This window comes from Misgurnus anguillicaudatus, chromosome 24 (genome assembly GCF_027580225.2).
Source record: "Misgurnus anguillicaudatus chromosome 24, ASM2758022v2, whole genome shotgun sequence".
Classification (NCBI taxonomy): domain Eukaryota; kingdom Metazoa; phylum Chordata; class Actinopteri; order Cypriniformes; family Cobitidae; genus Misgurnus; species Misgurnus anguillicaudatus.
Window position 1 is genome coordinate 36,668,974 of NC_073360.2, and position 14,596 is coordinate 36,683,569.

At 35.8% G+C, this 14,596-nt stretch overlaps 1 protein-coding gene across 6 annotated transcripts in view; it reads left to right on the plus strand.

The window, feature by feature from the left end:
- The window catches only part of fat3a (FAT atypical cadherin 3a), a 196,838-nt gene that overhangs the window by 113,617 nt on the left and 68,625 nt on the right, over nucleotides 1-14,596 (plus strand). For all 6 annotated transcript variants that reach the window (XM_055197301.2, XM_055197302.2, XM_055197303.2 and 3 more), the window contains exons 5-6: nucleotides 10,204-10,265; nucleotides 13,686-14,003. In XM_055197301.2, the coding sequence (XP_055053276.2) occupies nucleotides 10,204-10,265; nucleotides 13,686-14,003 (380 nt within the window). The remainder of the gene's footprint in view (nucleotides 1-10,203; nucleotides 10,266-13,685; nucleotides 14,004-14,596) is intronic.

Sequence of the window (14,596 nt, forward strand, 5' to 3'; positions counted from 1 at the left end):
GTGTGTATTTTATGTTTGTGTAATCAGCGTGGTTGGTGGCAGATGTTAGGAGGATATTTTGATGAAGCACTGCAGTGTTTTGTGAAGGTGACTGCCACCAAAGCATATTTAGTTCTTTCTCAAGTCTGAAGTTTGCACACACTCCCTAGACACAACTTTACTAGTGTCAAACCTGACAGCTTAAATGTATAATTTACCCAAAAAATGAATATTCGCCATAATTGTCTCACCCGCATGTCAGCTATGCATGCTCTCTAAACTGTGTTTTGAAAGGTCCTCTGTTATAATTCATTACTGGAACATCACAGCTTCCTGAGCACAATCCCTAAACACGTCTGTGCTCCTGAGCTGTTTACACGTGCTCCCTAAACGTCACTGTTTTCTAAACGCTACCTAAGCTCCTCAATACTCCCAAGCCATTTATACATGCTTTTTAAGCATCTTTCTTCTCCTGATTATTTTGTCTCATTTTGCATCTAAACATCCCGCCAGACTTTGGAAGGATGAAAGAATGCATAAATGGAGGAAGGAAGAAATGAAATGAAAAATCTGTCTGAATATATAGATGGATGGATGGAAGGACGAGAGATTGCATGGATGGACTGATTTATGGATGAATGACGGATGAAAGAACAAATGTATGGAGAGATGAATGAATACATGAATGGAGGGATGGATGAATGAACAAATATAGCAACGGAGTGATGAAAGAATATATGGATGGAGGGATGAAAGATTGCATGTATGGACAGATTGAGGGATGTATGATGGATAAAAAAGATCAAATGTATGGAGTTATGAAAGAACTCAGGGATGGATGGATGAATAAAAGAATGCATGGATGAGAGATGGATGAAGGAACAAATACAGCAGACTGATAAAAGAATATATGGATGAAGGGATGGAAGGGTACAAGATTGCATGGATAAATATAGTAATTGATGGATGATGGGTGAAAGAACAAATGTAGAATCAAATGTATAGAGGTATGAAAGTACATATAGATGAGAGATGGATGAAGGAACAAATGCATGGATGGAGTGATGGAAGGATGAAAGAATGCATAAATGGAGGAACGAAGAAATAAAATGAGTAATGAAAGAATATATGGATGGAAGGATGAAAGATTGTATGGATTGACAGATTTATGGATGAATGATTGATGAAAGAACAAATGTATGGAGAGATGAATGAATTCATGGATTGAGAGATGAATGGATAAAAGAACAAATGTATGGAGAGATTTATTAATACATGGATGGATGGATGAGAATCAGATGTATGGAAGAATGAAAGAACTCATGGATGGAGGGATTAATGAATAAAGCAATGCATGGATGAAAGATGGATGAAGAACAAATGAATGGACGGAATGATGAAAGGATGAAAGAATGCATAGATAAAGGAACAAAGAAATGCAGGGATGGAGAGTTGGATGAATGAGCAAATACAGCAACTGAGTGATGAAAGAATATATGGATGAAGGGACGGAAGGATAAAAGATTGCATGGATGGCCAGATTGAGGAATGAAAGAACAAATGTATGGAGAGATGAATTAATTCATGGGTGGAGGGATGGATGGATAAAGAACAAATGTATAGAGAGATTTCTTAAAAAATGGATGGATGAAAGATTGCATGGATGGACAGATTAAGGAATGGATGATGGATGAAAGAACAAATGTATGGAGAGATGAATGAATTCATGGATGGCTGGATGAGAATCAAATGTATGGAGGTATGAAAGAACTCATGGATGGATAGATGAATAAAACAATGCATGGATGAAAGATGGATGAAGGAACAAATGCATGGATGGAATGATGGAAGGATGAAAGAATGCATAGATGGATTAATGAATAAATGCATGGATGCAGAGTTTAAAGAATTAAAATACAGCAATGGAGTGATGAAAGTATATATAGATGAAGGGATGGAAGGATGAAAGATTGCATGTATGGACAGATTGAGGAATGGATGATGGATGAAAGAACAAATGTATGGACTGATTAATGAATTCATGGGTGACTGGATGAGAATCAGATGTATGGAGGTATGAAAGAACTCATGGATGGATAGATTAATAAAACAATGCAAGGATGAAAGATGGATGAAGGAACAAATGCATAAATGGAGTGATGGAAGGATGAAAGAATGCATAGATGAAGGAACGAAGAAATAAATGAGTAAAGAAAGAATATATGGATGAAGGGATGAAAGGATAAAAGATTGGATAGACAGATTGATGGATGGATAAAAGAACAAATGTACAGTATGGAGGAGAGATGAATAAATTCATGGATTGGGAGATGGATGGATAAAATAACTAATGTATGGAGAGATGAATGAATACATGGATGGATGGAAAAAAGATCAAATGTATGGAAGTATGAAAAAACAGATGGATGGAAGGGTGAAAGATTGTATGCATGGATGCATTTATGGATGAATGATTGATGAAAGATCAAATGTATGGAGAGATGAATGAACTCATGGATTGATGGATTAATAAAACAATGTGTGGATGAAAGATGGATGAAGGAACAAATGCATAAATAGAGTGATGGAAGGATGAAAGAATGCATAGATGGATTAATGAAGAAATGCATGGATGCAGAGTTTAAAGAATTAAAATACAGAAATGGAGTGATGAAAGAATATATAGATGAAGGGATGGAAGGATGAAAGATTGCATGTATGCACAGTTTGAGGGATGGATGAAAATAAAGGAACAAATGTATGGAGAGATTAATGAATTCATTGATGACTGGATGAGAATCAGATGTATGGAGGTATGAAAGAACTCATGGATGGATAGATGAATAAAACAAGGCAAGGATGAAAGATGGATGAAGGAACAAATGCATAAATGGAGTGATGGAAGGATAAAAGAATGCATAGATGAAGGAACGAAGAAATAAATGAGTAAAGAAAGAATATATGGATGAAGGGATGAAAGGATACAATATTGGATAGACAGATTGATGGATGGATAAAAGAACAAATGTACAGTATGGAGGAGAGATGAATAAATTCATGGATTGGGAGATGGATGGATAAAATAACTAATGTATGGAGAGATGAATGAATACATGGATGGATGGAAAAAATATCAAATGTATGGAAGTATGAAAAAACTCATAGATAGATGGATGGAAGGGTGAAAGATTATATGCATGGATGCATTTATGGATGAATGATTGATGAAAGAACAAATGTATGGAGAGATGAATGAACTCATGGATTGATGGATTAATAAAACAATGTGTGGATGAAAGATGGATGAAGGAACAAATGCATAAACAGAGTGATGGAAGGATGAAAGAATGCATAGATGGATTAATGAAGAAATGCATGGATGCAGAGTTTAAAGAATTCAAATACAGAAATGGAATGATAAAAGAATATATAGATGAAGGGATGGAAGGATGAAAGATTGCATGGATGGACAGTTTGAGGGATGGATGAAAATAAAGGAACAAATGTATGGAGAGATTAATGAATTCATGGATGACTGGATGAGAATCAGATGTATGGAGGTATGAAAGAACTCATGGATGGATAGATAAATAAAACAATGTGTGGATGAAAGATGGATGAAGGAACAAATGCATAAATGGAGTGATGGAAGGATGAAAGAATGCATAGATGGATTAATGAAGAAATGCATGGATGAAGAGTTTAAAGAATTAACAAATACAGCAATGGAGTGATGAAAGTATATATAGTTGAAGGGATGGAAGGATGAAAGATTGCATGTATGGACAGATTGAGGGATGGATGCTGGATGAAATAACAAATGTATGGACTGATTAATGAATTCATGGGTGACTGGATGAGAATCAGATGTATGGAGGTATGAAAGAACTCATGGATGGATAGATGAATAAAACAAGGCAAGGATGAAAGATGGATGAAGGAACAAATGCATAAATGGAGTGATGGAAGGATGAAAGAATGCATAGATGAAGGAACGAAGAAATAAATGAGTAAAGAAAGAATATATGGATGAAGGGATGAAAGGATAAAAGATTGGATAGACAGATTGATGGATGGATAAAAGAACAAATGTACAGTATGGAGGAGAGATGAATAAATTCATGGATTGGGAGATGGATGGATAAAATAACTAATGTATGGAGAGATGAATGAATACATGGGTGGAGGGATGGATGGATGAAAGAACAAATGTATGGAGGTATGAAAGAACGATGGATTGATGGATTAATAAAACAATGCATGGATAAGAGATGGATGAAGGAACAAATGCATTGATGGAATGATGGAAGGATGAAAGAATGCATAGATGGAGGAACGAAGAAATGCATGCATGGAGAGTTGGATGAATGAGCAAATACAGCAATGGAGTGATGAAAGAATATATGGATAAAGGGATGGTAGGATAAAAAATTGGATATCCATATTGATGGTTGGATGATGGATGGAAAAAGCAAATGTATGGAAAATGAATGAATTAAAGGATTGATGGATGGATGGAGGAATACAGGAATGCATGCATGGATGAAGAATGAATAGTAACTCGGATGCTGTATTTAGCTTTTATCTCCTTAAAAGGTCTCTCTTCTCTCTCTTTTTCTCTCTCTCTCTCTCTCTCTCCTGCTTGTCTCAGCAGTAATTTTCTTCTCTGAATCATAGCACCGACTTCTCCTTTGCAGGTTTACACATTCAGAGATTTTTAACATCCTTCATCACCTCCACCCCCAGTCCTTCCCCACCTTCATCTCATCTCTCTCTCCTCCCCCGTTTCATCCACCTGTTCTTTCTATCACAACCCATTCCATACGCTTTGTCTCTTTCTGGTTCTTCCCTCTCTTCACCATCCTCCAGTCTCTCTCCTCTCATGATGAAAGACTCTAAGAATAGCTCGCTCTGTGTTTGCTTCGTCTCAAATAATCACTATACATCTTCTGCCGCCTGTAAACACACTGTTTTCACTTTTCTTGAATCAGTGATTCTGCCACATGTTTATCGATCAGAACTCCGCTATCCGCTACGACTGATTCAGGATCAGCTCTGTCCTGTTTTTAAATGGCCGTCATAATGAGTTTAATCATGTTGATTATCCTCTATTATGTCCAATTTGCAGTTAAAGATCTGATTTCAGAGCTTAGGTGCACATCGTGAGGCAGTGCAAAGAGTCACCTTTAGCTTTTTGAGAATATTATGAGTTCCTATGAGGCCCTGTAAGTTGCATTGCATAAAAGCATCTGTCAGATGCGTGAATTAAAAAAAATTTGACATTCACCAAATGTGGATTCTACCTGTGGATCAGTTTTTATGGTTTGTATTCGTAACAATGCCACGCTCTTGGAAATGCATGCTTTTTAAATGCCCACAGAGTTGATATAAACATTAATGCATGCGTACAAAAGGACAAACGCAGTCCAAATTGTGTGTCGATTAACGAAACGAATACAGATCATGCATATTTTAAGCTCAGTCGAGTCTGTGTTGGTATGCTGTTGGTTGGTATATTGTATACTGGTGGTATTATTGCCATTTCAGTTAATTGCATGTAATCACTTGTCGTCTTAATTAATATGCTAATTCAAATGAATGCAGCTGTTCATTAGATATGCACACAAACACACTTCTCATTCACACGTACTGACTGACTTCATATACAAAGACACACTCATTAGCAACTCCATTGCTGTTAGGTAAAATTATGTTAAAAGTGAGGTTTGATTGTATGTGTGTGACTTGTTTATAAAATATTTTCTGTACATTTGTTCAAACTGCAATCTGTAACGTTTTTAGGTTAAGAATAAACAAATATTTCTTACTGAGCAACTACACATAAATCATCCTACCTTAACAAGATTCTCAACAGTAACCTTATAAAAAATATTTATATGCTGAGCTGTCATTTACAGTTTCGCTATGTTAGTTTAAATTTTCAAGTTTTTAAAGTAACTTTCATTTTATGATGTAAAGGTCCCGTTCTTTTGGTGTTTTTAAAGCTTTGATTGCGTTTACAGTGTGCAATATAACATGTATTCATGCTAAAATGCGGTATTTCACACATTTTACTTTTACACATTTTATTATCTGTATATCGCTGTTTTCACTGTCCTCAAAACAGGCTGATGTCTTCCTTGTTCTATGAAGTCCCTCCTTCAGAAATACGTATTGAGTTCTGATTATGTAGCTTGTTTAGTGTGTTGTGATTCGATAGCAGCTTAGCTTGCCGTTAGCTTAGCTGGCGACTGACGTGTTCCTGTGGGCGGAGTTTAGTAAAAAACTGCTCTAGTGATGTCATTAAAGCAGGAAGTAGAGGGCTGTAGTCCAAACCGGCCGTTCGCTGTAGGCTTTAAAAGGCGAATTCTGCTAAAGAAAATATATCGCCTGCCAGTGAACTTTGAGATTTATCATTTTACAGGTATTATTTATGCTATTATAGCAACATTACACACTAACTAGAGTTAAAAAAAAAATGGGATCAGAAAGAACGTGATCTTTGAAGTAGGTTGCGAGGTTGACGAAAATGCGATATGCAATAATTTGCTAAATAGTGCGAAATACGATGTGCGCTACAAAAATGCTTTCAGTTTGTAACATCTGTTTGAACTATAATAAAGCCCAAAACTATATAACCAACATATGAAGAGTTTTGGTTCCAAAACGCAATAAATCCATTTTCACTAATTTGGGGTAAAAGGTGTTTTCTGTACCAAGAAAGGGACAAGATGAAAACCACTATTTTCTGTTACAAACTTTCACATAGCATCTTTAGGTTATAAAAACATAAAAAAAATTGATTTTTAAAGATTTATTATAAAAACTGATAATTTTTTCTGCAAAATGCACTAAATCCAAAGTTTTTTTTCAAAATGCTATAAATCTATTGAATCAATGTATAAATGTGCATTCATCTTTGCCATTTTATATTCATTTAGTTGACTAGTGGTATACACCGATTAAAAATATAAACATTAATGGCATTAATCAAATCCTTACTTTGTCATATTAAGAACACTGTCATTGCTGCGGTTATACTTGGGACGTCGTCGCTGAACTTTTTTGACAGCGATCAGCTGTAAAATGTTTTGGTCCTGCTCGATTTCTGTTAACTTCGCGTAAAATAATGGAAAGTTTTTCATAAGATCCCCTGGGGCCAATGTGTTAGCATGACAGAAGCTTGATGCAAGCAACAGCCGGCATTTTTCCTTCACCTGAGTGCCTCTAACGTAAATTATTTGATTTTGATGGCTTACGTTTCTTCTAGGGCTGTCAAAAGATTAATCGCGATTAATCGCATCCAAAATAAATGTTTGTGTTAACATAACAAATGTGTGTGTATGGTGTATAATTATTATTCAAATATAAAAACACACCCAATTATGTATATATTTAAGAAAAATGTATTATATTTATATATAAAATATTTATATTCATATATAATATAAATTATATAAATGTATATACAGTATTTAAATGCAAATATTTCTTAAATATATACCTGAATGTGTCGGTATTTATATATACATAATATTTAGACACAGTACACACACATATGTTATGTAAACACAAACTTTTATTTTGGATGCGATTAATCGCGATTAATCTTTTGACAGTCCTAGTTTCTTCCCATTCACAGAAAACCACCACAGGTTTAGCAATGCCTTAAAATTACTATTTTGTGTTTGTTTTTTTGTTGATCACAAAGTACAAAGTAGATGAGAAAAAAAGGAATCTGTGTGTATTCAAAGTGCCGCCATTATTGTTTACAATGCGTGTAATGGTGCGCTGTGGTTGGTTAAGTGGATTTATTGCATTCTGCAGAGAAAGAGGACTGGCATTTGTCGCTGTTTGAAAAAACATAGAAAATTACAGAATAACACGGCAGATATCGGATTTTGCGTAAAATGAAGAATTGACTTTTTAATACTGATTTTATCTGGCACCCACACACGCAGCAACTTACATTTGCGTGACACATATTTGCAATATTTCAATAATTCCGATGTATCGTGCTGCCCTGTTTCAAAACAGGGATGGTAATATAGAGGCGAAAGTTACAGATTCCACCACAGATTAAGTATCTTATAAAACAGATGGTCCATGAAAAGACTTCAGCGTCCAGCATTAGTGCTCCAATCCATCAGTTTTCCTTAAATGCTGACTTGCATTCCCACACTGCGGTTCTTGTGTCCAGAGCCGTTATTGTGTAACTGATCTTCTGGTTGCCATGCCGATGAGATCAGAAGTCCGCAGACGTTACGACCTCTTTGATGACAACCGCTTTGGTCCAGTATAACCAGTAAACTCTATTCATGTCTTATGGGGCCTCATGTGTTGCTTGTGTTTGTCTGTGTTACAGGTATGATGTCATTGGCGGAGTTCAGCCAAACTTTTGTCTTTTTGTTTGCTCCCCAGCACCCCTCCCCTCACTCTCGTTCTCTTTTGTTTTCTTCTTCCGTTTATTTCTCTCACAGTCCAAGTGCCATGCACTTCTGTCCCTTGATTCAAAAAACCCTCCCCTTCATTTATCTGTCTTTTTCAGTCAATCGCCTGAGCCATGTAGGTCAAAAAGAAAATCTTTTTCAAACCTTTTAAAGGCCTTAAAAACTGCATTAAAATGGCTTATCAGTTGAATGTGTTTTAATGATGACATTTTTTACATTAGGTCAATGTAAAAAGTGTTTAGTTGCATCAAACAAATATGATTAGACAACAATATGTAATAATTTGTACGTGACATTTTGCCACATAATTAAAACGCATTCAACTGAAAAGGAAATAGTTTGAGTCTACTGTTATGTAACCAGAATGATCTCAATAATAATTCACGCAAAAAACACATAGCCAAATTCACACGCATGAAACCTAAATCACGTGCATTACTAAGTTCTGGGCATAGATCTAGATTAATCTCATACAAAATAAAAGACATTTTTTGCATAATATACAAGTTTGTGCTGTGTGTAAATATTATGTATATTAACAGATGAATACGCTCAGTTTATTAAATAGCCTACGTCTTAGTTTATTAAATACGCATAGTTTATTTCATTTTAATTATACATTTATTACATTTCTCTTGCAAACTATGAAGGGACAATGAATCAATACACTGACATGGTAATGCTAGACAGATACTTTGTTTGCACAGTCCTACCGTAATTTAGTCACTCCTAGACGTACGTCTGGCGTCGCGGGAAACGTTTACCTCGATGAAGGAAAGTCATTGTCATGTTTATTTGGCTATCCAGTGCTGAGCTTCGATGAAACTTCACGAGACCGGCGAAATGCTTCCACAGGGCGGGAGATATGCGGCGTGATTGACAGCTTTGACACCAAATGGATATACGTGAAAATCAGATGACATGATTTCACAACTTTTCATTGGCTATTTAAATATGTGAAGCATACGGTATACGGAAATGAACCTGGACATTCCGTCAAAAAATCTCAAAATCGGCAAAATGGACATACATGGTTTTCATCGGAAAGTGACGATATAAGAAATGTTTTATTTATATATATTTTTATTTATATATAAAATAGATTAGAATATATAAAAAAAAAAAATATATATATATATATATATATATATACACACATGTAAATGTTTCCTAAATACATACATGAATGTGTTTGTATTTATATATACATAATAATTACACCCAGCACAAATTCATATATTATGCAAAAAAATTACTTTTATTTTTTATGTATATATATATATAAAGCATCTTCTATGTTGAAATATTCATATGTACTGTTTTGTTATAAAATTTGTACTATATAAGTGACTGTCAATGGTAAAAAACGTTTTTAAATCAAATGATGCAATTATGACATCTGCCAGTAGCCATGCTAACAAGCCGAATCACTGGGTCACAGGTTGAGAAAAAATGAATGACCCAAAGTGTTCTTGTAGCTCGACTGTTATTTGCATTAGCATTGCCTAGGGAACACACAAACTAGTAAAATGTATAAATTGAATGCCGTCACTTTACAGCAAATGCATAAATGTAAATGCAATTCACGGAAAATGCAATACAAAAACTGATAATGAGCAAAAATGCATAAACTGACCACAAATACATTTTAAAACACTATAAAAAAATAATAATGTTTTCTATAAACCCATATTATTATTTGGGACTTGGACAAATATAACCGTGTGGGTGAGTCAATGGATATTTTTAAGTGTGTGATTTTTATATTTTGCAGGTCTGATTAGCACAACCTCTCGAAAATTGGATCGTGAACAGCAGGCGGAGCATGTATTGGAGGTGAGATTGACGCACACATCTACACACGTTCACACATACAGTACACACATCAGGTGTGAGTTGCAGCACATGTTAATTTGCACTACCTCCATATAACATGTCAATGTAATGTGCGCTGGCGATCATTTTCATTTCATGTGCCGAATCCAATAGCGTACCTGTTTGAAATTCGTATGAACACACCCCTGCTGGTCTGTGTGCATATGTGAGAATGAGCGTGTGAGAAAGTGCTGGGTGACGTTTTGTGTATTTATGGTAAATTTTTGGGTCCTGTAGCTCACGTGCACGTTACCCGAGTAACCTCACCCAACACCTTTCTTGTTTTATACAACTTCTCTTATTTCATTTATCCCCCCTTCATCCTTTATCCTTCTCTCATTTTCTCCACTTAGCTCTCTCATCTGTTATATTATTGTATTATTTTCTCTTTCAGACAGACTGATTGAATTTGTACAGGCGTGGCAGGGCAGTCTGTAGCTGCTAAAGGAAATGAATAAAGTGAATTGAATGAATCGTTCTGTTGTTTCTGCCGAGATGGATGGCGCACGCCGTGTCTTTTTAATAATATAATTTAAATATTCCTTCACAGTTTGTCGCCGTCCCCCGATTGGCTTAGGGCCATGTGCCTCCCGTGTTGATTGGTGGACGATCGATGGGCTTGTTTACTAATGAAAAATAGAAATGGATAGAATGTCGGGAAAAGGAAATGAGAGATATAAATGAATGTGATTCCATTCTACAGAGATGCTGAAGATTAGTATAGAGAATTACTTCTCCTTCCTGTCCATCCATAACGTACATCACTAAAGCAGGTGTTAACTATATTTATTGAGTTAAGCAGACCTTTAATGCTGAGTATTACATTTTGGTGCATTACTTGTCCTGCTCTTTCTTTTCTACACACATGAAAACCTTCTCGAATGAGGAGAGCTATTGATTTTATTACTGGTAAGATTTGTGATTTGAAGGCCGGACAATAAAACAAGTCCTACAGACTTACACTGAAAGAGGCAAATTTAGAGACCAGAGGATCAAAGAGACTTAAGGGGGTCGCACACCGGACGAGAAGCGCCGCATCGTGACGTGTACATTAAATAGCGCGAGCTAAGTCAGATAACGTCTACTTCAAAATGCTAATCATAAAATGCCTCGTAAAACGCGTTCTAAGCCATCATTTCATTTGATATATTTTATGTTTATTTAAAGAAGATCCTTTTTTCTGGAAGGCATTAAACTAAAACTGGCTGACAACTTTTTTTTTAAACGCTGACGGGGAAAGAGTTAAGCATGCTTCTTCTAAGCATATTTGGTCATCACTTCAACAGTTGCACGAAATAAATGTTCATGTACAAGTTAGATGAATGTTGAATTATGAAAATAAACACTACAGTCATACAGTCATAAATCATATTTTCATTGTGTCTTTGCAACTGTACAACTTATTTGTGATTTATTTTATGAAGTCCTGCTATGTATATGAAGTAACCATTTTATATAAGCAATAAGCCCCGCGAAACAGTGGTGTTACATTGCATTTTATAACAGCTAACAACGTCCCATAGCTGTTATAAAATGCACTGGTAACCCACTGCTTCTTAAGGCTTATTGCTTTAATATACATTAGCAGCCAATGTTAATCGCTACTAACGATTATCGCTAACTATGTGAGTGGCGCTCTGTGGCACGACAGGGATTTGAGCAGTGTCCAGAGTCACATTGGACATACGCCGCTGGTGTGCGTTCATTCATAGAAAATAATGTGTCCTGTTTTTAGATTCGTGGCGCTTCTCGTCTGGTGTGCGACCCCCTTTATGTTGTTTTTACACTGCATAATATGGTACGACTCTTATTTTGCACTGCAGTTTAATATCGTGTCAAAGTGTGGTATAATAGACGTATAGTTGCGCCGCCTCTGTAGTGATGTTATCGTAAACGTAACGCATACAAATGCACAATAAAAGAGCTTATTGATGGAATTGTATACTTGATTCTCTGCATGTGGATGATTTTCACTGCTTTAACTCTTTCCCTGCCAGCAATTTTTTTTAAAGTTGCCAGCCAGGGCCAGCATTTTTTGATTTTCACAAAAGTTTAATGCGGTCCAGAATTTTTTTCATTAAATATATAAACATACAAAATATCAAATGAAAAATCAGACCCTCTGCTTTCAAATAAAAAAGTTTTATTCTATCTTCATTTTTATCTTTCAAATATGGATAGGTTTTTTTTTATTAAAACTGTTGTGATAATTGCATTTTTGGGGCTTTTGTTAGAGATCAGATTCACAACGGTGATCAAAACATACACAGAGTTTATCCTGTTTTTTAATCCATGGATACTTTAGTGCTTTAGAAGTTGGGTAAGAGCGCCACCAAGTGAATAATAGCGGAAATGTGAATTGCCGTAAAAACTCGTCATTGGCAGGGAAGCGTTTTCTCTTAATTGACGAGATAACTTGTCAATGGCGGGGAAAGTTCAAAGTAACTTTGGAAAGTCGTACAACAAATCGCTAATCTTGTATTTAGCAGTAGTGATGATTCTCTCTGACCAATCAGTGATCTGCAGTGCTTACACCAGGGGTCTCCAACCTTTTGGAGAGCAAGGACTACCACATTGGATAAAACAATTTAGAGGGCTACTTTTTGATATAAAAAGTGTAAAAATATAGGATTTTTTGTTTTATTTGTTGATATGTTTTATCATTGTTTAAAATGTTAACTTACATAAAAGAAGCCAAGCTAAAATAAAAATATGTAATAATAAATATTAAAATTGAGGCTATTAATAGGATGTGCTTTGGCGGGCAACTCACAGACTCTGTAAGGGTCACCATGTTGGAAACCATTTTAGTGTCAGTATGGCTCGCTTAAAACCTCAACTGAGATGGTACTTAAAAAGTCCTGGAACTTCTTTAGCACTACCTCAGATGAGGTAACAAGTAAGGTACTACGTACTGCACATATTGGAAAACCCCAAAAAGGGAGCCGTACCAAGCCGTACTATAACATGGAAAAAAATGCCAGTTTTTGCTTTTTTGACTCGGTCAGTAAGAAACTAGTTGGCAACTATATAGAAACCACCAAGACAGTCTGGAAAGATGGCCATTAACATCCATGATGTCAGGTGGGATTTATATGCTAGCATTGTGTTTTTGTTTTTATGCATTATGTAATTGTGTTATATTTTGTTTAGCATTGGTGCTGCTAACAATTTTAATTAGATTTTGTATGAAAGGTTTTTACCATAGGTTAATATTTTAACATTCAATCAAATGTAATTTCTATGCCACTTTCACATTTTGCATTGTTGTAAAGCAGGTTTACCGAAAATGCTATTTAGTGGAGGAAACGGAAAGAAAAAACTCACAATGATATAAAATCCGGGAAATGCTAAAAATACATTGCTGTGCTCTGTGTCCAGGTTACCGTATCGGATGGCGGTCCATCTCCCCGGCTCACCACAGTGTGGGTAGTGATACAGGTGCTGGATGTAAACGATAACAAACCAACATTTCCCGAGAAGGTGTATCAGGTGCGATTACCAGAGCGCACCCGTAAACAGCGAGGCGCTCCCATATACCGCGTGTTCGCCTATGACCTGGACCAGGGCGCCAATGCTGACCTCTCCTACAGCATCGTCGACGGCAACGAGGACGGGAAGTTCATTATCGATGCCAAAACCGGAGTCGTTTCATCACCCAAGAAACAGTTCACAGCTGGAACCTATGACATTCTCACCGTGAGTCACATCTGACAGTTAACTTTTTATTTTTGGAAAACCACATGTGAATACGCCAAATTTCCATAAATAAACATCAGTAACTGCTTTCCAGGCTGAAAATTCGAGCTAAAACTGGCTTAAGGTGTTTTTACTAGATATCCACGATTCCGTTATAGATATCGTCCATGACTATCGGCTGTTTATAAACTATAGGCCGATAGAGTGAAAAATTGCTTTTATTGACCAATACCAATTGACATGGTAGACAATCATGTTAATACAGTAAATAAATGCTATAATACAAAATACAATTATATGGTTTAAAAATGCACATTTTATATACATTTTTCAGTGGACATTTTTTTTGCACATAGATAATAAATTGTTTTTGTATTGTAAACCTTACATAAAAGTAAGTATTTTAGATTTAATTGGTAATATTTATTGCTCCCGTCTTTAAACACATTTAAAATCATATTGCAGAATTTTCCCCAAAATATTCGTAGGACCAAAAAACAATCTGTCCATGGTTATAGTTGATCATTTTTGACCAGCAACAAACCAGCTACCGCTTTGCATTAGTCTCACAGCACGAGCGTGTTTTCTAGCAG